We start from the raw sequence: 27,917 nt of genomic DNA on the forward strand, positions 1-27,917 counted from the left end.
CACAGTGTATGAAACCGTCAAAGTGCAGAATGAAACTGACAAAGTGCAGAGTATTCATCAAGCCCTATGTCATGCATCTACTCCCCAGCATCCTCCGGTCACTCTAAAACTCTTCTTCTGCTGAGATAGGACAGAAAGTAAGAAAGTTGAGCTTTCTGAAGGAAATATTAAGTTTCTGTTAAATGGTATTTCAGCAAAAATGATCCTCAAGTTTTGATTTCATAAAGTAAAAAAGAAGTCAGGCTTGGGGGAAAAAAAAGGAAGAAAAAAAAGATAAAAAAAGCTGAAATTTCAGAAGGAAGAAGGAAGCTTATAAAAGGTGGAAGCAATGACATATAGCCTGGGAGGAATACAGGGACATTGTCCAGGAAGCTAGGCATCAGGACAGGAAAGCTAAGGCCCAATTAGAACTGAGTCTGGCAAGGGATGTCAAAGATAACACGAAGGGTTCTACAGGTATGCCGCAAACAAAAGACAGACTAGGGATAATGTGGAAGCAATCAGGAGAACTGGCTACCCTGGATTTGGAGAAGGCTGAGCTTCTCAATGGCTTCTTTGCCTCAGTTTTCACTGGCAAATGCTCTGACCATGCTGCTTCAGTCTTGGAAGGCAGATGCAGGGACTGTGAGAATGAAGACCTTAGGCCCAGTGTAGGAAAGAATCAGGTTCGAGATCATCTTAAGAACCTGAATGTGCTCAAGTCCATGGGACCTGACGAAATCCATCCGCAGGTCCTGAGGGAGCTGGCAAATGAAGTGGCTAAGCCACTGTCCATCATATTTGAAAAATCATGGCAGTCAGGTGAAGTTCCCAATGACTGGAAGAAGGGTAATATAACGCCCATTTTCAAGAGAGGGAAAATGGAAGACCCAGGAAACTACAGACCAGTCAGTCTCATCTCTGTGCCTGGCAGGATCATGGAGCAGATTGTCCTGGAAAGCATGCTAAGGCATATGAAAAACAATGAGGTGGTTGGTGACAGCCAACATGGCCTCACTAAGGGCAAATCCTGCCTGACCAATTTAATGGCCTTCTATGATGGGGCTACAGAACTGATGGACAAGGGCAAAGCAGTTGACATCATCTACCTGGACTCATGCAAAGTGTTTGACACTGTCCCACACAACATCCTTGCCGCTAAACTGGAGAGACGTCAATTTGACGGATGGACCACCTGGTGGATAAAGAATTGGCTCAATGGCCTCATGCAAAGACTTGTGGTCAATTGCTCAATGTCCAATGGGACACCGGTAACAAGTGGTGTCCCTCAGGGGTCGGTGTTGGGACTGACCTCGTTCAACATCTTTGTCAGCGACCTGGACAGTGGGATTGAGTGCGCCCTCAGCAAGTTTGCTGACGACACCAACCTGTGGTGTTCAGTTGATACACTGGAGGGAAGGGATGCCATCCAGAGGGACCTTGACACACTTGTGAGGTGGGCCAATGCCAACCTCATGAAGTTCAACAAGGCCAAGTGCAAGGTCCTACACCTGGGTCAGGGCAATCCCAGGCACTGCTACAGGCTGGGCAGAGAAGAGATTCAGAGCAGCCCTGCGGAGAAGGACATGGGGTGCTGGTTGATGAGAAACTGAACATGAGCCTGCAGTGTTTGCTTGCAGCCCAGAAAGCCAACCATATCCGGGCTGCATCAAAACAAGCGTGACCAGCACATTGAAGGAGGTGATCCTGCCCCTCTCCTCTCGTGAGACCCCACTTGGAGTATTGTGTACAGTTCTGGTGTCCTCAACATAAAAAGGACATGGAGCTGTTCGAGCAAGTCCAGAGGAGGGCCACAAGGATGATAAGGGGGCTGGAGCACCTCCTGTATGAAGACAGGCTGAAAAAATTGGGGCTGTTCAGCCTGGAGAAGAGGAGGCTGCGTGGAGACCTCCTAGCAGCCTTCCAGTATCTGAAGGGGGCCTACAAGGATGCTGGAGAGGGACTCTTCATCAAGAGCTGTAGCAATAGGGCAAGAAGTAATGGGTTTAAACTTAAAGAGGGGAAGTTCAGGTGAGATATAAGGAAGAATTTCTTTACAGTGAGGGTGGTGAGACACTGGAACAGGGTGCCCAAGGTAAATGCTCCATCCCTGGCAGTGTTCAAGGCGAGGCTGGACAGAGCCTTGGGTGACATCATCTAGTGTGAGGCAACCCTGCCCATGGCAGGGGGGTTGGAAATGGATGATCTTAAGGTCCTTTCCAACCCAAACCATTCTGTGATTGTATGAAATTTTCCTTGTGGATTTTTTCCCAGCCAGTTTTATTAATTACACCTTCTCAGCAGGTTAAACCAGCAGACTATTAAAATTGCTGCAAGGCAGAATAGGTAAGCATCAGCATGGGTTTCAGCCTAGTAAGATTAATGTCCTGCATTCCTCAGAAGACACCACTTTAGCTGTAGCAGCAATTCTTCCCACTTTTCTTTTAGCTTTCTCTCTCTCGTATCTCAGAACCCTCTATGCAATCAGTTTGCGTCAGGATAAGACTGGATCTTTGTCAAAATCAGTTAAAAGACAGACAAGCCAGGGAGGAAAATGAAAATGAAAGCGTTCTGATAAGCGATTCTGACCTTGGTGCGTAAGCTGGGTTATGTTCATTTCGTCAGGTAAACCCTCAGTACCACTTTCCAGTGCAAGAGCTCAGTGATGTATTGCATGGTGTGATCAAATACTTCTTCCCTGATTCTCAAGCCACTATTTCACCTACAGTCTAGTGACTGATAGTGGCAGTACTGCCAACGCATCAGTTGTAAGCAGACCTCTCCTCTTCTCTAGCCTTCCTATTGTTGCCTCGTCTTCTGTATCTCTATTAGTACTGACAGTGATGAAAAATTTTGTTCCAAAATTTTGAGTGGCTCTTAATTCCACGCCCACTGCCTTCAACAATTTCTGTACTTTAACAAAGGCTGAGTGTGCTCTGTTCCAGCTCCTTCTGAAAGGAGATGATGGGTGTGTCTACATAGCATTTTAGTGCAGATCATGACTGTGCTTCTGAAGTGAATCATTTGATCATTCCCACTTACTGTGCTTTGGTTCACATCTCAGAGCAGTCTCAGAGTACATGAAATTGGTTCCTTTCATATGAAACTAAGGTGGAAAATACACCCCAGCAGCACACCGAATGTGGTCCAACTGCTAACAAGCATATAGTCTATGGCAACAGATTAGAACTTTTTTCTAAGGGGAAGAAAATTTCCAAAATGTGTATGGTGTGGATATCATGTCCTCAGCAGCAGCAGTTCTGTTCTACAGACCAGCCTGGATGCTTGCTAACCCAGGCATAGCTGATGAATCAATTGTAGCACCATGCAGCACAGGACTTCTTTCACGTGTAGGCTTCCACGTGTATCTGCATCAGCCCAAGGACAACCATTTTGCTTCTTCACACATAATGTTTGCTTTTGCAGTTTAGACTTAGCCATTTTTGAATGGCAATGCTAAGGAAGAGGAGAATTTGACCAGGAGCAGAGATCTTAACTGTCCAGTGGCCCAGAAGCTAGAACCGGCATTTAGAATTTCTACTACTATTTCTACTACTATTCTTTTGGAATTCACCAAAGTAGTAGAAATGGTGATGAATTCTAGCATCTGAACAACAGCATTTGAAATCTCATCTTTCACAGGAATAATTTTAGCGGGACAGAAAGACTGTAGGTTGGAAAAGAGCAAGAGTCAGAATTAGCAAAGATGAAGGCATGTAAGGGGAGCAGAGAATTGGGTTCCATCCCTTACGCCGCTGAATGTTGATTTATTTTATCCAGAAATTAACTGATGAATTACTGGATTATTTACAAATAACAATACTTCACCAATAAGAGCCAAACCACTAGGCCACACTTTCCCTCTCTCCCTTACTTAACTATCTGTTGAGAAGTGGAACATTTCAAACAATAGAGATGAAAACCTTACCCCGAGGTTCTCTAGTCTGAGCTGATCTCAGGAGGTATATCCTTGGGATTTTCTCAGATGGAGAACCTGTATGTTCTGACTAGGTGCTTTGCTTTAGTGAATAGAAGTTCACAGACTCCTTCCTGCCATGCCTTGAAATAACCTGTTTGCTTTTTGAAAGGAGACCCTAGTTCCAGGTGAAAATTCAGGGTGGCCAATTTGGGGGCAGTACAAGGAGTCTATTTCTGTGCCCACTTTTATTTTCCTATTGGCCACATTAAATAGCTCCCCAAAAGTCTTTGCTTGTATTATTTCCTATTTACAGTATTATTAGTGTTATCTCAGTAATAGCAGTATTATAGTTATTTATAGTCATTAGAGGAGTATTTATACTCTGCTCTGTGCAGGGCTTTGCTGGATCTTACCTTCAGACTGTTGCCACAGAAGCTTTGTTCTGAGTCTTTCCTACAGACAAAACCCATTTTCACTGTAAATGCCACATCACTGAGAAGTCGAGATGATTTTTATCTTTCGTGAAATTAATCGATCATTTATAATTGTTAATGTCTTTCAGTTACTGCTAAGCTTAACTGAATCCAGAGTCTAAAGGAACAAATGCTCCATAACCCCCTAACTGCTTTCTTGTCCCATCAGCTCCAACCTGGATTAACTTTAAACTATCCACAAGTAAATGGAAATGATTGCTCTGAAAGATCAAGAAGACAAATACTTAAATGTAGTGATAAATGTGACTGACTCTACAGCACTGTTGATTCATTCCTACCTCAGATGTGTTTTCAAAGTACCAGGATAGCATGTTAATCAGAAATAGTGCTCTCTAAAATATTTTATTTCTGTTATAAAACCGACAATCTATTTAAGAAAAGTTATTAGTGCTTAAATGCACTTTTAAACCGCCTTAAGTTCTTCATAAGAAATATTTTCTTCAGTGTTAATACTTTCTTTCAGCACTTAGGAGGAAAGAACTGAGTTGGTACCTTTCCCTAAACTCACTTTTTCTGAAGTCTGTGAAAGAACTAGTCTTCAATAATGCCCATCCATAAAATAAATCATGATCAAAGGCCCTAAAATAACATATATATATATATATTTATAGTTTGACTTTTTGGTTTTGATCCCTTGAGTCATGTATGCTTCATGTCACAATTCTCAAGCTTTCACCGTAAGCCTTATTAGTTTTTAAATGTAGCTAATATTTTCACTTACTTTATAATCATAGTAATTATGGCACTATTAAAAAATCCAAATATTGCGAGACTTAAAATGAAATCACAAGACTTGGCAACACTAGTTTCTTTACATTTTTCGTCATTGCCTATTTTTATATTAGGGTTTTATGTTAGGGGTTTTTATTAAATATTAGGGTTTTATATTATTCTCATAACTGAGCCTGCTCCTTCTTTTATTTGGAGCTTTATTATTATCTGCAACAGCAACAAGACCAGGACATATGCCACGGGTTGCACTTGTCTTTCTTTTCAAGAGTTTGTTGAGAAGCAAAAAGCCAGCCATGTTTTCTCAACTGTACACAGCACTACAGTGTTCCTCAACTGTCCATCCTTTTCCTAGCAGTTTCTCTAAGGGAAGAGTGTTGGTAGAAGGCAAAACAGGTGGTAAGAGAAGAAGGAAGGCAAAAAGGACATTGCTTTTCTCCCTTGGCTAATGGAATGCTGTGCTCTGTCATGGACCAGTGGCCAGCAACTCCAATGTAACCACAATCAGGAGTTGTCTAAGGCCATGTTTTTACACCGTTGGTAGAGCGTACTGAAGAGGTCTGGCATTGAGAAGGCACTTGCTCTTGAACCAAAGGCAATACAGCCAAGTCAGCATGCTTCTGTTTCCATGCCAATTAATCCTGCTGAAAGGACTAATTAACCTGGAAGGAAGTTCACAATAATAACCACTGTGCTGTCTCCACCCTGACCAACATTTTACACAAAGTTAAGAGCACCCAGAAGCTCACAGGCAACACATCAGCGAGCCAACAGCTTTCACCGTGCATCCCTTTGGCATCAGTGCAGCTTCCCTTAATCACTGCCCTGCATAACAAGCCTGGCTAGGCACACTTTAAAGCCAGTGGAGGTTTTGCCTGGCAAAACACAATGATCTAGGTCTGTGTTGATGGCATCCTCACAGGCACAATTGAAGGGAGCCTCGGGCCCAGTACTGTACATGCACACCACGCATGGTGGCACAGACGCTCCCTGGCCCTGTGCGGTCCGGGGCAGGGCTCCCAGCCCAGCTCCCTCTCCTGCCTCAGCGGCCTCCCCCCACGCACCGCTCCCTGGGACAGGTGGGCGCAGTGGCCCCGCACGGCGCAGGCCGAGGGGCAGGGGAGGGCGGCCCGGCTCCATGGGGGTCCCACCGCAAGGATCCCCTCACCCTCCCGAAAAGCAGGAGCCGGCCGCGGTGAGGGGGCTGCGAGGGGGCACCCCCGCCCCGGGGCGGGTGCCGCAGGGCCGGTGCAGTGGCCGGCGGGGCGGGTGTGCCCCAAGGCGGTGCCGGGAGAGCCACCGCCCGCTGCTGCCGGCCCGGCCCCGGCAAGCCCTGCTGCCCACGGCGCCCGTCCTCGGGCTGTCCGCCGGGAGGGACGGCGGCGGCGCCCTCCCTCCCTCTCCTCCTCTTCCCTCCCCTCCCCTCCCTTCCCGGCTGGCGGGAAGGCAGCTGAGCGGGCGGCGGCGTACGAGGACAGCGGGCGCTGGGGAGGCAGGCGGCCGGGCTCCGGCGGAGGGCGGCTTCCTCCGGGGCTCGGCGGCGTCCGGCCGGGGGGAGGGCGCAGCCGGGTGCCCGGGCGATTCCCGCGGGCCGGGCAGCGGCATTGGGGCAGGGGGTGGGGGATTTTTATTTGGGGGGGGAACGGCGAAGTGGGGGGAGAACGGGGACTGCCGCCTCCGCCTCTTCCTCAGCGGCAGCGGGGCAGCCGGATCGCGGTGGCGGCTGCTGCTGCGCGGAGGGAGCGCGGAGCGGAGGGATGTGGGGCTTTGGAGGAGGCAGGATCTTCGCGATCTTCTCCGCTCCCGTCCTGGTGGCCGTGGTCTGCTGCGCCCAGAGGTAGGAGCCAGCTTGCCCCGGCGGCTCGGGGTGCGTTTCGGCAGGGGAACAAGCTGATGCTCCCCGCTCCCGCCGTCGCCACCGACCCCCCGCGCCCCGTCCTCTGCTACTCCCGCCCGACACGCCCTGTCTCTCTCGCCCCCACAGTGTGAACGATCCCGGCAACATGTCCTTCGTGAAAGAAACTGTGGATAAATTGTTGAAGGGCTACGACATCCGCCTCCGGCCGGATTTCGGAGGTGAGTCGCCCTGTCCGGGCTCACCGCTCGCAGCATCCCCCATCCCCTCCCGCTCTCCCTGGGACCGCCGCCGCTCTCTCACGGCGGCCCCGGCTCCCGCGGCCCCTCTCGCCTCCAGGTCGCGGAGCGGCGGCGGGTAACAGTGTCGTCTGCCCGCAGGTCCGCCCGTCTGCGTGGGGATGAACATCGACATCGCCAGCATCGACATGGTTTCCGAAGTCAACATGGTGAGTAGCGGGAGGCCCCGGCCGGCGCCGGGGCTGCCGCCTCTTCCCTGTCCCTTCCTGTGCCCGAAGTCGGTGCTGCCTGGGCGGGCGGCGGCCGAGCTGCGCGGTGCGCCGGGCGCTGCCCTCTCCGCCTGAAAACTTTATTTCCTCGGCGACGCGCTTTCCCCTTCCCCCCTTTCCCCTTTCGTTGCCGCGGGTGTGCGCGGTCCGGCCCAACCCGGGGGTGCCGGGCCGCCTGACACCCCCCTCTTCTTCCTCCTCTCGTTCTTTCTTCCGGAGCTAGCTGGGGCTCCGCCGGGCCGCTGGCACCTGCCGCGGTCTCGCAGCCGGCGGGACGCGGAGCGGAGCGGGCTGGCGGCGGCGGTCGCAGGGTTCTCAGGGCAGGCGGCATCAGTACTGTCCGCATCATCCCGCTCCTTGGGCGGTTCAGGGGGCAAAAAGCCCACCAAGCCAGCTTGTCGGTGGATAAACTCTAACATGTGTGAGCGTGTTAATTATTGTCTACGGCAGGCGCGATTGCCTGTGGACTTCGGAGGAATTGTAATTTTGCTTCGCGAAGTGATGCTGTTCGGGGCTGCCGGGTTCGCTGAGAAGGGAGGTGTTTGTGTGTGTCTGCGGTTCGGTCCCCCCGTCTGTGTAGTTCGGTGATTTGAGGTTAGCAGCTAGAATTGCTGTTTCTTGTTCTAGTCCTGAATCTGACGTGGATTTTTCATGTTCCTGAGCAAATTACTCCTTCCCTCTGTATCTCAGATTTTTTCTTCTATTCTTCGTTTTGCAAACCTGAGGTAAAAAGACCAGCCTACTCTGCAGTGCTGTAGTTACATTCATGGCATTAAAAGTAATAATCTGCACGTTTGGAAGCTGAGCCCTCTTTCAGTAAATATGACACTAACACTGCACTACCCCTCCTTCAGTGCAGTGTTGCAGTGTTACAAGCTGGCATAGCTTGGCTTTATACATGATCCATGTATTTTCATTAATCCTGCCCCTTCTGTCTCCCACTGTACCCAAAATTCTGAGATAGAAACTTCTGTTCTACTTCCACTCTTTTAAAAAATGGTTTTAACAGAGATACCTGTTACCTGCTTGCAGTTAAAAGTGCCACCAACATCTGCCTCTCTACTCATTCAGGAGGGACAAACAAGACAGTTCTTACTTAAAAGAGTTTATTTTAGGCTTCCTGCAGATTCAGGTAGCTGTAGGGACACCTCGTGTATTCCACAGACTTTTCTGTATCAGTAGGACTGCTTCTCAGAAAGATGGAAGCTGAGTCTTTGAAGGGTAATTGAAAAGTCTGACTTCAATATCCCCACTGCCACCTTCCCCACCTTTGGCTATGCTCCAGACTTAGGGAAGCACTACACTGCACATTAAATTAATATATAACACTTTGTGTATGTGAAGTGCAATAAATATCAGAGAAAGGCAGACTGAGACCAGAAAAAAAAAGGGGGGGGATGTATCCTGCATTTTGTGGCCTTTTTTCTCCCCCCCCCCCCCCCCCCAGCTGTGGGAAAGCCTGTTAGGTTTAAATAACAACTTGCCCAACACACTATAGCAGGGCTATAAGGAAAAGTAAGTAATTACACTACTTGTGGTGTTGCTGGACTGAGTAATTAGATCTTGAATGATACAGGAGCTCCTCAAGAGGATGGGTGCCATCCCTTTCCCCCAGACAGTGAGACAGTGTACCAGTTGCTGAATTTTCTAGCAGCCCCACAAGTAAGTGTTTGCTGTTTTCCGTTAGTTGGCAGAGCTGTAAAGAAGTGGGTTTTCCCATGCCTTCTCATGGCGCGGTGCAAAGTCTGAAGAATATAAATATAGATCTTGCAACAGAAACAAATACGTGTTTCTGAAGGGAGATGCTAAAGTAGTGTTGCAAAACATGGATTAATTTGCTTCAGGAAAAAAAGAGTAGAAAGGGCTTCTGGTTCTTGAACACCTTACTACAACTGGAGTTTCAGCTGAACTTGTGTCTTCTCCCTCTGAAAGAAGTAATCTTTGACTAAGCACAAGTACTGCCCAAGTTGATTACTTCCACTTATTTTAGGTAACTTCGTACTGATCTGCAGATTCTTGAGTAAATATCAAGAAACAGTGAATAAGAATGATCAGAAGGAGCTTTTCAAGATTACTGAAGAAATAGTAATATAGTGGTAGTAATGATAGTAATGTGGAGGTGGGAAAAAAGGTCACAGTTTGAAGACCTGAGGCATAGCTGTTGAACTTAATGCTAGTTACCAACTAAACTTTTAATCTTTGGCATATTATTTCATTTAATTCCAAGCAGATATTGCGAGCATTGACCTTTAGCCTCATCAACTATTGAAATGTCTTACAAGAATTTCTCTCTATGAACTGTGATAGTATGGACATTAATTCCTTTGATTTAAATCTAGACATTTGTGTAACCTTTTATAAATTATCTTGTTAAAATTCATCTCTATGTTAAAAAGAAAATAACCAGAGAATTAACATTCTTCAATGTTATGAATATAAATAAAAAGTTATTACAGCAAGTTTTATTATACTGCCTTCTAGGCAGCCTGTAATAGCTTTCAGTGATATGATGGCAATTCTTTGTAACAAGAATGACGGCTTGTATCATACTCTTTTCTATTCTTAATCAAACTGTAGGCTTGTATATAATGTGTTCCTCTATGAATCTTCAGTTACTAGTTCCTCATCTGGCTTTCCAGTACTTCAAAAATTTGTGTATTTTTAGTATTTCTGTTAAAAATTATTAAAAATCTTTTGGCCCTCTTACATCTAGGCTACCTGTAGCTATTTTTTAGAATAGACTTATTGAATAGTAATGTATCTCTTCCTCAGATTACATGGAACAGTTAACATTTTTCTTTACTTTTGATGATGAAATGCTAAGCTGGATCAGGAGGAGTGATGCAAGTATGAGGACTGCACAGCATGAAATTGTTTTACTGAAAAGTTTTATGTAAGCGGTTTCTATTTGATCTCATAACCTCTTGAAAATATTGAGTAGCTTTATTGAAATTGTTACTCTGCTATACTATTTACATCATACTGAAAATACTAAACATTTATTAAGTAAAAATACTATGATGTTTATACTTTGAGTTATGGTAGCAAGAATGAATTAATGAAGTTGCATCTAAGAAGTGCATTGTTCAAGGAAGGGCTGCAGTCTGTTAACGTTCTGTACAAATACAAATTTATACATAGGTGTATCTCCACATGTGCTTTATTTCCCTGCTTTACCTGTGCATGTTTTCCCATTATTATTTGCCTATCTCACAAATTATACCTGTAATTTGGTACTTAAGTACCTACCTATTTTTGTGCATACTTCCAATAATTGCATTTAAAACTGCTATAACATGTGCATCTCCAAGCAAAACACTAATCAATAATGACAGACGTAATACTGAGAAAATACTATAGGTCATCTTACAAATAAAGAGAATGAAGGATTACTGTTGTCTGATTTCAATAATTTAGCGTTGTAATTTATGATTTTACATGATTTGGGTTGATTGTGTTCTGTACTTTCTGTGTTTTAGAGGTATGTTTTGCTTAGATGATGTAAATTGAAAAAGGAATGGTTCTTGTGCTTTCTACTAGTCTGTCAGCTTATTTCTGATCAGACAATATCCACAGTTTGTGATTTTTTAATAATCTGATTCTTGTTCAACATTTGGTCTGTGAATCAAATGCATTAGTTCCAGGCATATAATTTTGAAGAACCCAAATACTCCTGTAGCTTTTTATCCTTAGGAAGTTAAATAATCCATACACTGAATCTCCAAACAACCTCCTTTTTAAACTTATTGTTATAGCTGGAAGACTAAGGTGCTGTGCTTCCATTTTGCAGTCATTTTAGAATGTTTTATAGTTCATGGAAGGTAATGCTATAAAGTGGATAGAAAAAACAAGGGGATCAGTGCAAATATGAACCTTTCTCCTTAGATATAATGTTTTGCAGAGAATAGTATGATCTCCTGTAAGACAGGAAACTTGTGCTACTGCTCTCTGAAGTGCTGCCTACATTCTGTTTGTGTATAGAGGAGACTTCAGAGCTGCTCATCCTGGGTTTTTCAGGCTCTAATTTCAATAAAATTAAACCAGCAAAACCCAGGAGGCATCATTGGCTATATAGTCATCCTGCTGTTTTGAAAATACTGTACACAGAAAATTAGTTTGACATAAAGTCAGACCATAAAACTTAGGAGTTGTTATTTCTGAAAAAGATGTAATCTGTTATATGCTAACACTGTAATTTTTTATTTTTACATATGTTCCATTATAAAACTGCAAGTACGCATATGGACTTCATTGTGTGCCTGCTGATTTTCAAAGCAATTTTGACATCTTTCTGACAAACTGTGTTTTATTTGCTGCTCTAAGGTCAACTGAGCTACTCACTGTGGGCAGATATCATCTACTATTCCTTAGGTAGCAATGCATAAATAATTACTTTTAGGTGAATTAATTCATACTTCACCTGAAGTACTGAAGGTGCAGAATCTTCTCACATCTCACTTTAGATGTGTAAAAAATGGGGTGGGATTCAGTTTATGTAAATTGAGATGTGTGCAACTAGATGACCAAATGAGAGCTGGATTGCTAAATTCTACAACCGCAGCTAATGGAGATCTAGAACAGAATGTGGTGGCTTGGGCAAAGGTGTCTACTGTCATTTTTGTTTCATGGTGTCATATGTGCCCTCCAATTTCCAGTCCAGGTTGTCACAGATCTCTTTCAAGTCCTCTGTCATGCCTGTGTGCTCAGTGCATGTGTTAGGCATGACATGAACTCCTGAAGTTTAAACAACTGACTCTTACTCTTGTCAGTACAGGTGGTGGAGTCCAGAGAGCTATTTATCTTAAAATAAAGAAGACACTTTAATAGTGCTTCTTAGATATTTTAGGTGCCTCAAGGTATCCTGTTTGGACTCCAGCTGCCTCTCCAAAAGGGTAGGGTACTCTCCTAGATACTGTGCTGTACCTGTTAGCCATATGCAGCGGTCTTGCATAATCTAGGAAATCCAGAATGGCACCAGACACCCTTCCTTAGGTAAGTGGGTAAGTAAGTGAATTGTTCTCTAGATTTCTGGCCAAAGCTCATCCTCCAGGCTCCCTCTGGAATCAGGAGAAGGAGGCAGGCACTAGTTTGTAAGAGGTATCATAGACATTATGGGGGGGTTTTGTGTTTTGTATTTGGTTTTTTGTGGTGTGGGTTTTTTGGGGGTTTTTTTGGTTTTTTTTAATGTATTTTGTGTTTGTGTGGGTTTTGTTTGGTTATTTTTTTTTTTTTTTTTTTGGTTTCATTGTGTTTTGTTTTCAAGATGGAAGGATTAATCTTTCTAGGAGGTGCCCATTATTCCTGAATGGCTATGAAGAGAGTCAAAGCAAGTTGGTTAGTCTTTGAGTGGATGTAGTAAGGCACAGTGAAATGTAACCTATGTTTCCTATCATAAATGTAGCTTATATTTCCTGTCATAAACAGCTACTTTCTTAATACTTGGCAAACAGAATCTCCAAGTTACCTCATGCAGGAAATAATAACTGCTTTGTGACATACTTTGCTTTGAAGATTGAAATAGAGAAATTAAATGAGTTGTACTAATAAAGTGATTACATAATCATTTTTATTGCAAGCACAAGTTTTCTATCTAGAAGAAGATTCATGTGTGCGCTGCTTGATCACAAATCACAAGGGTATAAAATAGAATAGATAACTTTCTATACTGATTTTTTGCTTTTATGTATTTTATGATTTGATGTACACAGTGAGAATAGTAGATCATGCTAAATAGGATGGAGAGACCATATGAATAATTTCATGTGTATATATGAAATATATATATTTCGTGTGTATATATATTTATGTATATGTTTGATAGATAATAAGGGAAAAAAAAGGAAGAAGAAGAAGAAATAAATACTGCCCAAGCAGGGAAGCATCCATCTCCTGAGGCCAGCATAGCCCTGCAAAGCATGCTATCACTGTGCTGGTGATGAGCCAGCAGCCATCTACTAAGAGATGGCAGCAATGGTTACTGCTCCTGGAGGAGAGTTTTATCTTATATCTTAGCAGGTTACCTGCTCTCTAGTTGCCATATGGCAACCAAAGCATCCTTCCTTCTAATCCTCTGTCTCAGCCCCATCCATTTTTCTTCCTCAGGACAGGACCCGTGAACTCCCCCAGTCTGCCTCACTCTATCTCTCCACTCCTGTCATGTTTCATAGTTCCTGTTGACAGAGAGAGAGAAGTGCTTGTAGTAGACAGTGTGATAGAAGAATGACTCCTTTTTGACCAGGGGAATTGATGGCAGGCTTCTGCTTATCCACAGGGGAAAGCAGCTGCTGTAAAGGGGAAGAAATACCTGCTTATGTGGAGACAAGGAGGTAGTTAATGTTGCTGGGAGGTGGCAGTAGGCTTTTAAAAAGCCAACTCCAGCTGCCAGCATCAAATCATCTGGTCTTGGATGATGAAATAGATACAATCTGTGATGACATCAATCTGGAATAATTGCAAATATTTCAGGGGACAAAAAGGGAATTCAAAGTTATGTTCACAAATTAGAGGAATGGCCCTAAGTAAAGAAGGGGCAACCACAAAGTGCTACATTTGTAAGGAAGGAAGAATCTAGTACTTATAATGATAAAGAATTGCCTAAGCAACAGTGCAGAAAAAAAGAATGCAGAGGTTTTACTGGATCAGAGTCTAAAGCAATCCAAGTCACAGGTGCAATACAATCGAAAAAAGATGTAGCTTACTCTTGAGTACATAAATAGAAATGTCATTCACGAGATGTGGGGGTTTCTGTGTCCACCATTAGTTACGCCTGTGGAGGAATGCTGTGTCCTGTGTTTTTGCGCTGGCTTTCAGGGAGATGGAAATGAGCAGGAGGTGTAAGGAAAGGAAACAAATGTTTCTAATTAAAATAATTAGAAAACTGGGCGTATGTGGTGATTTTGAAGTAAATGGGTTTGTTTAGCACTGAAAAATAGGATAAAGAGAGGACATAAATTTCCCAATATGTGGGAGGCTGGTGGTGAGAGAAGGATAACCAGCTGCTCTTTAGAACCAATTGAAGTAAGACTTGAAGAAATTAATTAATTGATTTCAGATTAGTTTTCAGCTAGCTACATTTGTTGCAGCATCTACTTTGTTGCAGGTTTTCAAGAAGAGACTAGAAAAATTTCTCTCCCAATGGTGTTGCTCTTGCTTCTGGAGAAGCTGGGCTAGCTGGTGCTTTGAGATCTTTTCCAGCACTGTATTTCTGTGAATATGTGCTCTGATTTGATTACTGTTTTTGTCAGTCCTCCCCTGAGTTGTACATGCAAGTGTGTCTTGGTGTGGTTTCAGGTGTCACTGCTGGTCTCATGCTGATGCTGCAGAAGATGAGGAGTTTCCCACAGATCATTTACAATATATGCCAGTGTAATAAGGATATGCCATACCATCTGAGATGTCATAAGTTACCAACATTGTGTATCTATCTTCATCATGTTCTTGGTATCTCTGCACTGATTGCAACAGGCATTGCATATATGTCCTTTCAAATATACTGGTCATAAAAAAAAAAAAAGAGTTGTAAAGTACAAGATCAGGACTTCTGTACGTGTAACCATAAGTAAATTTTTTACTTTTGTTGACAACTTTTCATCGTGCTCACGTAATGAAGAAGTACACTCATTTAAGTTATACAGGAGTGGAAGATTTACAGAAGCTTTATTGATTTATACCTCCTCTATGCCTAGCAATTTTTCCCATTCCTTTGAAGACAGAGAAGAGAGGAAGCAAAGAGTTATATTTATATGAAGATTTTTATCCATGCACTGAGTGCTTATTCAGATAATTTTATTTCTTTAGTCATACAGAAAGCTTAACAATTTGATAAAGGCATGGCAGACAATCTCATGTTTCGCAGAAGACAACATACAGACACAGGACAAGGTCCACCCAGCCAAGTGTCCTGACTCTCATACTGGCTGGTAGGGAAGAATGAAATAAAAACACATGTTAATAGTTCTCTAGTGTACTCTTAAAGCCTCCTGTGATTTGTGACTTGAGGCTTCCCGAGTCTCAAGACTCTTCGAGAAACACATGCAGATCATGTGTCACCAATGTATTGGGATCATTTAGTAATGATACACTTTTCCCCACAATTTTCATTTTAATAGAGATGTGATTATGTAAAGAATTTAAACTTGCGTAGTATCAAGTGCAGTCCATTAATACTGAAGGATAATAAAAGCTTTCAGTGGGAGAGGTTGAGTAATATTTAGCTACCATTAGGGGTTTTAGCTTATCCAGGACAAACTTTCCTTTTTTCTCCCCTATGACAGAGAGTCATAAAAAATAGGTGAGAGAAGAATAATTTCAAAAGGAGAGTTCATTTAATATTTGTAATTGAATTTCACAGTTCCTCGTAACTACAGATATTGCAAGGAAAAAATCCCCAAGTCTAGGCATGTCTAATTCATTATTCACTATTATGGATTTGAAGCGATAATTTTGGCAAAATAATTTGTTCTCTCAGCAGTTAGGAACCAGTTACAGGTTGCTGTGATAATGTAACCTGCAATATGAATGTAATATTGCATACAGCAGAGAGGGAAGGTAAAACAGCTGTGCTGGGAGGTCTGCAGTTACACTGGATAATTGGCAGTTCAATAGCAGTTAATGACTTTTTTTCTTTATACTAATATGAATGTTGAATTTTCATTAGTTCATGGGTATGTCTCCATGGCACAATACAGTACTCTGCAGAGATGCGAGAGGTACTTCTGGTACAGTTAGTACAGCTTCTGGAAGCTGTAAAGTTATGTCATTACAGAGCTCTGTACAGGATTGTTGTATCAGTGGGAGTTAGGTCCTTGAATATGACTTGTTTCACAAGCTGTAAATAGGTTATCCAGCATATGACCAGCATCCAGCCAGAGCTGATAATCATCTCCCTTTAAAAGAGAGAAGTGCTTCCATAAGGCAGATTTTTTTGTTGTAAGGCAGGTATTTAAGACAGTAAGGATGACTGGCCCTCCAGAAGTGCCCATCTAGAACTGCTAACAAGGTAAGGGGATTGAGAAGACAGTGAGAGGAGTTGGCTGACCTAGGATAAATGTGCATTTTTTAGTTAATGTTGAGATGAATTCCACATATTGTTCCTCCTTAACCTGCCTTTTCAAAGGTAAATAGAAGAGTGTGCTGAACTGGTACACAGCTGATCTTTAGCAGCAGTAAGTAATGTTACCCAGTAGGTTAATGCATGTAAAATCTTGTATACGGTTTGAACTATGGAAAGTTGTTCAGGTAGGTTTTGTGTGAGTCCTGATTCGAAACATGTGTAGGACAAAGAAGATAACCTTTAAAAGCAAGCTCAAATCCATGTGATTAAAAATAGGTCATCCCTTGCTCTTTTAATTGAGATGTAAGATAGCCCCACTATTACACTCTGCTCGTCTGTTAACCCTAAAGTTACTTGAAAGGAACAGCTTAATTCCCTTGAGTCACACATAGTTATTTCCTCACCACGAGGGATATTTTAACATATCCCATTCAGGTGGTTACTTGCCCATCATAGGCTTAGCAGTTGGGCTCATTGCTTAGTTATAATGCCAAATGTTGAGTTGTAATCCAATTAACACGCCACATGAGCTTCACTGGGCAGCTCTTTGGGACTGAGCTGGTACGGAATCAGAGCTGAGGGCTTCGCTTCTAGCAGCTGAGCTTGGCTATGCAGGGAAGCTGAGCTCCTCTCACATTTTTCAGTGGGAAAATGGGTCTTGAAGCATCAGAAATTGAATCTTCCAGATGTAGAATGCTAAAATGTGAACTAGTGGAACCATTTTTCTGCTTAATCAAAAGTTATTTTTTAAGTGCATAGCTTTTTTTCTTGGTGGCTTCTGATGCCACTGCGCCTTTTAAAATGCACAGAAATTTTGAACTTGAAAATAATAGACAATACAAACATGCATTTAAATTCTGAATTCTAAAATACACCAAGTCACGATGGGATTACTGAGTAATGCAGTTAAGTCTTGTTAGTCATTAAAGATACAAAAGATGAACTTAGGCCTTTTTTTGTAATATAACACAATGACATATCTGTATTTCTCAGCACCAGCAATGATTTGTTTTAACTTCTGACCTCCTAGGCTGTTCAGATAACAACACTTGGCCTTTCCAAGCATTTTCCAATCATGTAAAATAGGCTTTCTATGTGGATAACAAAAACATCTCCCAAACTGACTGGAACTTCATATAGGACTTGGAAATTAGATATGACCCTCAATTTTGTTTTCTAAAGGACCCATAAGCTATGGATCTGCTAGACTTAAGGATTGTGATGCTCCTGATGATCTGTGGAATGTCGAGACTTCTGTGATTAGAGCATGGCACCTGAGCTCAGGCATGCACCAATTGTATGTATGTTAATCATTAGCATGGATTTGGCTCAGCTTTTTCCTAGATGATGCTTGAGTACTCTGTGGAGTTTAGCACATGCCAGGTCCATTCCCAATAGGCAGGTTGAATGCAGCTATTTTTGCTGTGAAATGAGTTAATGTAGATAGAAACAAGCTGTGCCATGCCACACCATGTCACACCACTTGTCCTTTGGACCAGGAAGCTCTCTGTGTCACTTTATTTGCTAGGCTAGGTATATCCAAAAAGTTCAATTTATTGCATCCAAGTGAAGTTATGTCGTCACCTTTCCTAAGGGGAGAGCTGTGACTCTCCAGAGGGGATTCATCCTATCTGACTGGCAGTACCTATATTAGAAGATAATTTGTTGTAGAGGGCTTGTTTCTTTCCATTCTCTGCACAGGGAGCAGAGAATGGGCAAAATGCCTGTCTATTTTTCTCCTGGCAGTAGATGAAATGAATACTACTCACCTGTCCTCTTGACTCTGCCCTGCTCTGAGACCTCTTTGTTTCTCTAGAGAAAATAGGTGGACAAATATTCTCTGCACGTTGGGGAAACTGCTATTGCAAACTTCTTTTTCAGGGATGAGCTCTTTCTTGGTCTTGCTTGGCTTCATACCCATTGACAGTGACTTCCCCCACAGTTTGAAAGCTGCGTGTTGAGCTGTATCACAGAGCAGAAGGCTCTCATAGGTGAGTGACACTGATGAAGAGAAGAAGGAGCCTAAGGTGGTGTCTGAGCCAGCTACACTGGGCAGTTAACATGCACTTAAATTGAGATGCAGATGTTGTTCACCTCATTTTAGGTAGATAATATTTGTTCTGTGGAGGATTTCCAGAGTTCTTCTCTTCATGAAAACAAACTAAAGAAAGTACCAGAGTCCTCTAAGCAGCCTTTGTTAGGTACCTAGTATGTTGATGCAAGTTAATTGCCTAGGTGAGGTGGACCGGACTTCACCTTCACCTCATGTGACAGAGAAAGCAAGTTGTCCTTGGGCAGTAAGAACTTATGGAATGTAAAGAGAAGTAGTTAGCAGTACCTGTGTGTTTGTGTGGTGAACGAGAGGTAATTAAGAGAAGTCAATCATAAGGAGGAAATACTTTATTTCCGTTTAATAAAAAAAATGGTGTCTCCTTTGGCATTTCTTTCATTTTTTTTTTCCCCAGAAAAATGATTGAGTTAGCTTGGGAATAGATTAGCTATTTTAAAAATGTTGATTATCTGTCTACAATTCTTTTTATAAACCCTCCCCTTTAAATTGGCAGGAAAAAAAAAAAAAAGAGGAATAAAAAGATGAGCAGTGAATTAGAAAATGCATTTAAGATAGTTGATCAGCTTATCTTTCCAGTAGACCCACTTTAGTCGCATGCTCATGTATTATTAACCTGACTGTAAAGTATTGCATCAAGTTTGATACTGTACGTCTTTCCTGGCATACCCATTTAGGTGGTGTTAGGTGCCTTTTGAATTGGATGCTGATGCTATAATTTGGAAAGGAAAGCCAGAAGTTTGCATTAGTGAAGTATTTTTTTATCTTTACATTAAAAAAAAAAAAAATTAAACCTCTGAAGATGACTCCTTTTGCTTAGCCTTCCTAAAGAAATAATCTAGCCCTAACACTCATGGTCTTACCCCTTTCTTTAATTAGTCACATCTAAAAGGATCTCATTTATAGTCTTACCTTGTATTCCTCTAATTTACTCACAGAGACAGATGGATAATGTCATTTAGTAACCTGCTGGCACAAAGGTTTCTATATGTGAAAAGTGGTTTAACTGAAAAAAGAATTATTCCACTCAAATGTAAGTATACCTATTAATTTGACTGCTGGTGCTCGCTGAACAGCTGTCTTTAGGATAGAAGTTGTAGTCATTTGTTACTACTTTTCCCTAAAAGTCCCTGAATGATTTTTTTTAACAGCTCAAGAAAGTGACCAAATCTATTGAGGTTCCTGTAGGAATCTTTTTCAATTTTTCTTTGTCTTCCCTCTGGACTCTTGATTATTCACATCTGTTGTTCCCCAAAGCAGGAGGCTGCATTTTTCTCATTGCTATTTTTCTAGTCTTTTTCCAAAGGTGCTTAGTCTATTAAAAAAACCCAACAAACACGAACCAAACAACAAACTGTTGTGTGAAAACCACATGCCTCCCTCTCCCTGAAAACACTGCTGAATTAAGCTAAATACGAATGTAGCTTGCTATTTTCTGGCACAAAATTAGCTAGCCCTTCTGAGCTTGGCTGTAGCTGATGCTTGCTACTACAAAGCATGGTAATAAGTGGTTCTAAAATTCTTTACAACACTATATATTGTTTGATTGTAGCATTTACAGAGCTGTATTGAATGTCTTCTGCACCCTGCTATGTGTGGCATTGTTGAATCCTATATGTGTCTTACACATTGATATGTTATTGTGACTTCCTTCACGATAATAAAACCAAAGCAAACCTGAAATGAAATGTTCTGATGAATCTATACTTAATGGCAGATCACTTCTGAGGAATTCAGTTAAGACACAGCAATAACGCAGTAACAATGCTGAAGATTCGGAAGATGGATTTAGTTAATTGCTTCTAGAGGACACAAAATGAAACACTACCTTTCAGAGTTGAGTGATAAATCTTCAGATACATGGAAATAATGGGTGTGAGGAACTGGCTAGATGTAATGATGATGGAGGCAATCAAAGGATGAAAGTGTCAGGGTTACTTTTCAATCTGTCATTGAATTGTGGTCATCTATCACTGCAACCAGATTTTGTCCTAGCTTCTACTGAGCCAACTAGTATATTTTCATCTTTTCCTCTGTGTTGTCTGTTGCTGAATCTTCATGTCTATTACTCTTCAGTCATCTTCTTGTCAGAAGTATGATAATTTTTCTTCAGTTCTTGCAGCACAACCAACCCATTGCCAGTTAAGCTTTCTCATATTCTTCAAGACATCCTTGCCTACAGCTGGCTACCCTACCCTGCTCAACATTCAGCTCCAAATCCTTTTCTGTGTCTCCTTTACTAGTGTGGCATGGCTGTCAGTACAGGCATGTTAATTTGTTGAAAACAGAAAGTGCTTATTTTTAACGATACTCTTATGCTATGTCTTATTTGTTTATTTATTTTGACTTGAACAGCAGACTTCTATGCCGTACAAATAAGTATAAGAAAGGTCAAATTTTAAAAGACTTGAGGGACCAGATGTTTGCAAAAAAAATCCTCCACTTTGCTTCAACCTCTGCTTTTGTTGTAGTGAGCCATACTATAAACTGTGACTGTTTCTAATGGAATTAGAGAACACAGGGAAGGAAGATGGGGGGAGAGGAGAATTTTTCAATTTTTGGATTACTGTAAGATCTTAGTGGAGTGAAAGTTAGATTTTATTTGGTTATCATTGCTCAGCAAGGACAGGGCATGTTTATTGTTTTTCACAAAACCCATTGGTAAATAGACGGTTACTCAGAAGGAGCTGTAGTCTCTATGTGATCAAAAAACATGTATTCAATATTCCTCCAAGACGCTTATTTTATTGATTGACTGAAAAAACTCCAGGGGAGATTATTCTAGCTACATCATATCAGGCTTCTGAGGAACACATTTCCCTTCCCCTTCCCCTTTCCTTCCTCAATACAGGGTCAAATTCAGCTATTACATGCAGTGATGCAGTTTCAGTGGTGTCAAAGAGAAGAGGTTTCATCCCGTCTTCTGTCAGCTGTCACACAGACTGGCAGAAGCAAGGCAATTCCAGCACTAATGCCAATATTCTGACTGTCAGCTTATCCCATTGTGTCTTTATAGGATGGCACAAAAGCTACAGACATGCAGATCTTCATGCCAAGGCCAGAGTTTTTTAAGCAGTTAGTTATCTTAGCCTAAATTTTTAGATGCTTTGAAGGGAGAGAAGTGGCCATGCCTTCCATCCTATGTACATTCCCTGAAAAACTAGGAATACATTGTGAGTATTGGAGAGTGTGTTAAAAGCAACAGAAGAATTATATGTATTTACAAGACTAAATTCCAAAAATACTTTGAATCTTAATTTCTTTGAAAAACTTCTTTTCAGACATTAATTCTGTTGATTGTCCCATGATTTATACAAATTTCAGGTCTCGTTCTACCCTCTACTTGTTTCTAAAAGCAGCAAAACACACAGCAGAGCTGTGGCTGGTATTCAGTTCAATATCTTCATACAGATGCAAACGATTTACTTACTCCTTAGCTTTGCAAGAATATTGGCCAGAGTTCTCAGATGCTGCTGTGTTGGTAAATCTTGCACTTGTGCATTAATCACTCTCAGGCTTATCTTTGTTGTTGTTAATCAAATGTTCTCTTTAGTGGCCAACAACTGTAATGCCGGTCATGATTCCTGCTGATAGGTAGTCTAGCGTCGTACTGTACATTTTGTGTATGAAAAGGCTTTTTTAATCCAGAGCCCTAGGAAATATCCTGATCCTTTTCAAGAGTCTGGCTGTTGGCTGTTGTCTCAGTGCAAGAGAGTAAGAAGCTGAGGATTCTCTTTGGGCACGATGTTAGAAATACCTCCCTGGAGCTAATACCCCTTTTCTGTCTAGGTGGGATATGGAGAGAAGCTTATCAGGATGAACAGAAGACAGAATTTGTGTGCAACAGGGTCTGTTTGACACTTACATGGCTCGGCAGCGTCGTATTTCTGTAATCCTTGCTCTGCTGCAGTTCATGCTGGGAGCTGGCTCAGTCTGGCAAGTTTGAGATCAGAGGAACAAGAAGGGGATTTAAGACAACTTTTGCAATTTTTCTCTTCAGCTGTTCTAACTGTAAGCTCTACCTGATGAAGATCTGACCACTACATTTTCAAAACAATGTTTTCTTAATTCTTTTCTAGCAAAACTCCCAGTGAAAAATAACAGAAAACTGAATTAAAAAGTTTGTTCAACTCAGTGTATAGGATCTACCAGAAGGTCCAACACCATTTTTTTCTTGGTTTCCCTTCATGGGTATAAACAAACTAGAGCATTAGACACTGATAAAAGGGAGAAAACAGTTTTATTCATTATTCAATAATCTCCAGAGGCTCAGCATCATTTACAGTTAGTGCACATCCCCAAAAAATTATTAGGCACTTGACAGTTCAACAGTTACTGCCAGATCATGAAGAAATATCCCCAGGAACCAAATTTCCCTGACCTGAATTCATGTGCCTGTGTGCCTGTGTCTGTGTTTCTTATACTGTCCCACCACGACCTTCAGCTGCTTCTCTTGACTTACGCAAAAAAGGAGGGGACACACACACACAGAGACATTGCTGCCAACAGGCTACTTCACTACAGTTTTGGAAAGTGTTTCTGAGTACTGGAGGTCCAACCAACCTTACCAATAAATTCTTGGAGTGCTTCATGGGGTGGCTTTGGCCCCTGCCAGCTGGTGCTCCTTCAGAGGCTTCCCAGGTGCTGCTCAGAAGCCTGCATGGTCCAAAGACACTTCTGATACCCAGCTAGCATATAGCCACCCCTTTTTGGAGGATGAGAAAGTCTAATAGCACAGACTTGAGATGTTCTTGCCAGATGGCTTCAATGCCAGAGTATATGTTTAATATTCTAGTCATATTTAATTCACTAGTAGAGACATAGCCATGGAGTCTCTGAGAAATTTATATACTGACCTGTAGGCCTAATAAATTCAGCTTTCTTTTTTTTTGTACCAGATGTACTGGATGTTCTGCATTGAGCCTTATTAAACATCCCCACTAAGCTGTGCCTGTTGAACTTTTAAACGGAGGTGAATTCTCAGCAGGAATTCAGAGCTGGTGAAAATTCCCCAGTTTTCTGTGACAAAAGGCTCCAGTGATGTTTGCTGTTCAGCTTTTCCCAAAGAATATTTTTTTTTCTGAAGGAAATGCATGACTCGAGACTCAACAAACCCCAGACCTATAGCTGATGCTACACTGGCAGGTCATCCCTGTTGGGTGCGATGGCCAGCCTGTGGACACCATCACCCTACCCTTTTCATCCTTGCCACCATTAGAGCCTTTCTGTGATGCAGACTTTCCTTCCACTTTTCCTTGTAGCACTCTAAAGAAATATTTGATGTTCAATGTGCATGAGAGATGAGGGAGAAAATGTCAATGAAGTTAACACAGATAAAAATTTGTTTGATGTGTACTGATCAAACCAGGTAATTTCTATATTTTTTTTTTTTCCCGAATGCTTGTAGAATTATTTTTCAGGCTTTATGTTAACAGAAGTGGGAAACTGTCTATTTTGGAAACACGTCAGTGGAGAACGAAGCAGACTGACATCTCCATTTCTAGCAGCAATCTGTAAGATTACCATTAAAAATGTCTTCTCCACACTGAGCTGATCTGACTTACCTGCATGTTCTGCAGGCTGACCTTTGAGCTGCTCATGGGGTCCAGAGGGTCTGATTCTGCCCAAATGCATCTCTTCTCTATTGAAAAGCCTGACAAGTGAGATGTGAGTGAAGGATAGATGGTTTACAAAACCAAGGTACAATACTGTATGTCTGTAAGGGAACTACTTACCAGAATGTCATGTTAACCATGCATTTAAAATAACTGTGGAAATAGCTTTTCATTGATAGGTCTCAAAGTTCCTTCTGAAGGAGTTAAATAGGAGTTAAATGGTGTGGGGCCACAGACAAGAGAGGAACCATGTCCTACATCCTTCAGCAGACAAGTGACAGACCCTGCTTTCCTGAAATGTGGTCCAGTTTTTGTTGACGAAGGCTGGTGCTGTGCAGCCCAGTAGGTGCAGACCTGAAGAATGCAGCTGGGTGGCCAATGTCCTCATTAAATCCTGGGTGTTTGCTTTGCAAAAGTAGTTCTGGTTTGGTTTGTTGGGCTGCATAACAATTTATAGTTGGAGCTCTAGGTGTGCTTACAGAAAGCACCTCTGGTTTCGGCCCAACCAAAAGGAGTAAAGCTGTCATGCTCCCAAAACAGCTTTGCAATGTGAACCAAGGTATAGTAAGGGAGAACAGTTGGCAGATTCACTTCAAAAGCATGTTCCCATATTGAAGTATGGTGCTTATATAGATAGCTCAAACCATACTGACAGCCATTTTTAGAATGAATTGTCATTTCGTTTTGGGACACTGAAGCACATCTCCATCTGATGTGTTATTTATTCATCACTTAATTAGCAACTAGTTGTAAAGTGGTATCTTCATCTTTGTTCTCCTCTCTGCTGTTTACGAGAAGCAGTGGTAAACAGGTGTAAAAATTGCTGTATCAGCTCATACCAAATATCTCCTAGCCCAGTATACCTCTGACTGGGACTAGTATCAGATGTTTAATGAGTAACACAAAAAAGTGTTACTTCCCTGGAAAAATCTCCCAGCCTTTATGATTTTCAATTCAGGAATATTGCAGTTCGTTGCAGTTGGTTTCTTAATGTTTAAGCTAAGGGATATTAAAATAAATTATTGCACTTATTTAGCTAATGTGTGCCTAGATAAAGGATATATCTATATATAGTTTTTGGCTACATTTTTCCTTATAGGTCATACTTTCTGCAATATTTTATTATAACATGCGTCATCATCATTGTTAGTTGTGCTTATTAAATTGCCAGAGCTGTCTAGTGTTAATCACTGACATTGCAGTGAAATCTAACTCCATTCACTCATGCAGATTGCTGGAAGTTGCTTTCTTTCACCAACTGTTTCCTCTGAATGCCAGAAAACTTCAATGTACAAACAGTATAAAGCAGTGTGTGTCTGCCTGCAACTGTAAGTGCAACTGTAAGTGTGTGTCTGCCTGCAAACTCTCCCCTAAATATCTGGACTTTTCTAGTCTCTATATCTCAGAGCAGCAGCTCTTTTGCTTTAAATTGCACTAGTCCTTAAAAATCTTTCTGAATTAATGTTTGAATTATGCTATTGGGAATGCAAGAAGAGAAAATTCGAATGTCTGTGGATAAGTCAGTCATGGATTAATTTATGTCTGAGACTGCTTTTCCTCAAGCTCCTTTTGCCTACAATACTGAGTTCTACAGAGTAAGGTATAGGAGTGTGTAATCCCCAAGATGAGAGTTTCTGATGACTTCAGTGAACTTTAAAAAAAGAAACTGTAATACATTTTGAAAGGTGTTAAAATCTGTATTTTTTAATGCAGAATAAGAATTGAGAGTTCTTTCAAGAACTGGTGACTCCTCCCTTTCCAAAAAGATAAAGCTTCACAACTGAGTAATTGTGAAATCCAGGACAGAAAATTGAATTCCATCTCTTTAAAAGGACAATATATTTTTTATTTGCATCATAAAAAGGTGGAGAACAGGATATTTTTCCTGTGGCCAGAGCATGCTTGAGGTATAGCACCCTTATTCAGGAGTTGGTGATGAGTTCCGAGGTGTTTCAGATCAGACATAATCTGTGGTTCCCTGTACACAAACAGACCTTTCACTGACACACAGTCTTAATTTTGCAGTATGTACTTTCTCACGTTCTTCACCTCAGCATCTTCTTCACTGTTATCTACCCTGGAACTGGCATAGAGTTTTCCACATAAGTCAATCATTGCAGCATCAGGGATGCTGAGAAACAAGAGGAGAATGGAGAGTGGGCAGACAAAGGGAGAAGACAATCTTCACAATAGTTTTCTTGGTCTGTTGTGGTGCTGCAGACTGCTCAAATTCTTTTCTAGTAGGTTATTTCAAGATCTTCCAAGACTATGTTGATGGAATGACCAGATGGTGCAAGAGGAGTCACCAGTACCTGTGTGTTCTCCACCCCTCCTTAAACCACAGCTGTGGGTTGTCAGACTCTAGTGTGGATTCCTGCCGCAATCAGATAGGCAGACAACAGACTCACAGCGCTTTTCAAGGAATTCGAGCTGTTATTCTTGTAGGTTATGTGAAATACCCCTGTAGAAGACTTCCAAAAGTCATCTGGAATGTAGGAGAGGACACCAGGCAGTAGACTTACCACAGTGCGCAGTCTTCTCTTGAGGCCACTTCCACATGTAAGCCATTAATTGAGCTGTGTGGGAACCAGACTGTATATTTAATGGCAATTTTATTATTTACACATTTGTTTTGGCCTAGAATCATCAAACCCCTAATATTTAAATATTTTTAAGAGAACATTTTAAAAAATATTCCTTGGGAGCAGTCAAAATGTTTTTTATTGTAATGCTGGTTAGTTTTCTTCAATATAGTGCTAATTTAATATGCAGCTATACTGAAATATTTACTGAAATGTTGCAACAAACATTGATTTTCTTCAAACAGGTTTTTCCTAAATGACATTTTGTCAAAATCAATATATTCTGGCAGACAAAGTATAATTTTGATGCCATACTACTTTTTAGCAATGTGTAAACAACTGCAGCGCTATTGAAATCTACTCATCATGGTGCTGAGCAAAGTGCAAATGCATGTGTAACAAAGCTGCTGCCTCTGTGCCTGCTGAATCTTTCTAGTGCAAGTGGGAAAACAAAGGCTTAAAGTAGCCTTTATTTACTTACTACCATGTAGGAGCAGTAACAGAGCTAACTCCAGGAATGCAGAAGTATATTGAAGCCTGAGCTTTCAAGTTCTTATTTTCACTGTTATTTTAGACAGCACAGGTTAACACTACTGTTTTAGCAATGATGATCACACCTTTGCTGTGTAACTATATTCTGTGTTGTGCTGTAGCAAATCTCTACTTGAAATTAATTTATTACATAGATATGCTTGGTCATTTATTTGTTTGTTTCTTTCTTTGTTATCCTGTTTTACAAAGAGGATTCTGTGGAACAGGTTAGTCCTTCACAGTGGGATCCAGTTGCATCAAGTACTTTCAGAGAAGTAAACATTCACATACCTATTAAAATATTTCTCTTAATATTTATAGTTACAATCAATTCTGACTCACTAGCCTCAAAAGGTAGGATATAAACGTACCCTATCAGGGACACTTTTATGATCTTTTGTAAACTTACATTCACTCAGCAGTATTGTTTGCTCTCTTATGTTAGCTGAATGAATATATGGGTCAGGATTTGGTCCTCACACTGGACAGGGACAGATGTGAAGGGATGTTACTATCTATCTTTTGCCTGATGCGGTCTAGGTAGGAGGTGTAGCATGGTTGTAGCAGCCGGCGGGGTAACAGTGT

The 27,917-nt window shown here is 41.7% G+C and overlaps 1 protein-coding gene across 3 annotated transcripts in view; it reads left to right on the plus strand.

Moving 5' to 3' along the window:
• The first annotated feature begins 6,784 nt into the window (after positions 1 to 6,784).
• The window catches only part of GABRB3 (gamma-aminobutyric acid type A receptor subunit beta3), a 116,393-nt gene continuing 95,260 nt past the window's right edge, over positions 6,785 to 27,917 (plus strand). The window contains exons 1-3 of one of the 3 annotated variants that reach the window (XM_030476092.2): positions 6,785 to 6,958; positions 7,106 to 7,197; positions 7,357 to 7,424. In XM_030476092.2, the coding sequence (XP_030331952.1) occupies positions 6,879 to 6,958; positions 7,106 to 7,197; positions 7,357 to 7,424 (240 nt within the window). In that variant the 5' untranslated portion in view covers positions 6,785 to 6,878. Of the gene's footprint in view, positions 6,959 to 7,105; positions 7,198 to 7,315; positions 7,425 to 27,917 lie in introns of those variants that run through there. The other 2 variants (XM_030476094.2, XM_030476093.1) reach the window with 2 other exon arrangements.

This window comes from Strigops habroptila, chromosome 2 (genome assembly GCF_004027225.2).
Source record: "Strigops habroptila isolate Jane chromosome 2, bStrHab1.2.pri, whole genome shotgun sequence".
NCBI classification, from domain to species: domain Eukaryota; kingdom Metazoa; phylum Chordata; class Aves; order Psittaciformes; family Psittacidae; genus Strigops; species Strigops habroptila.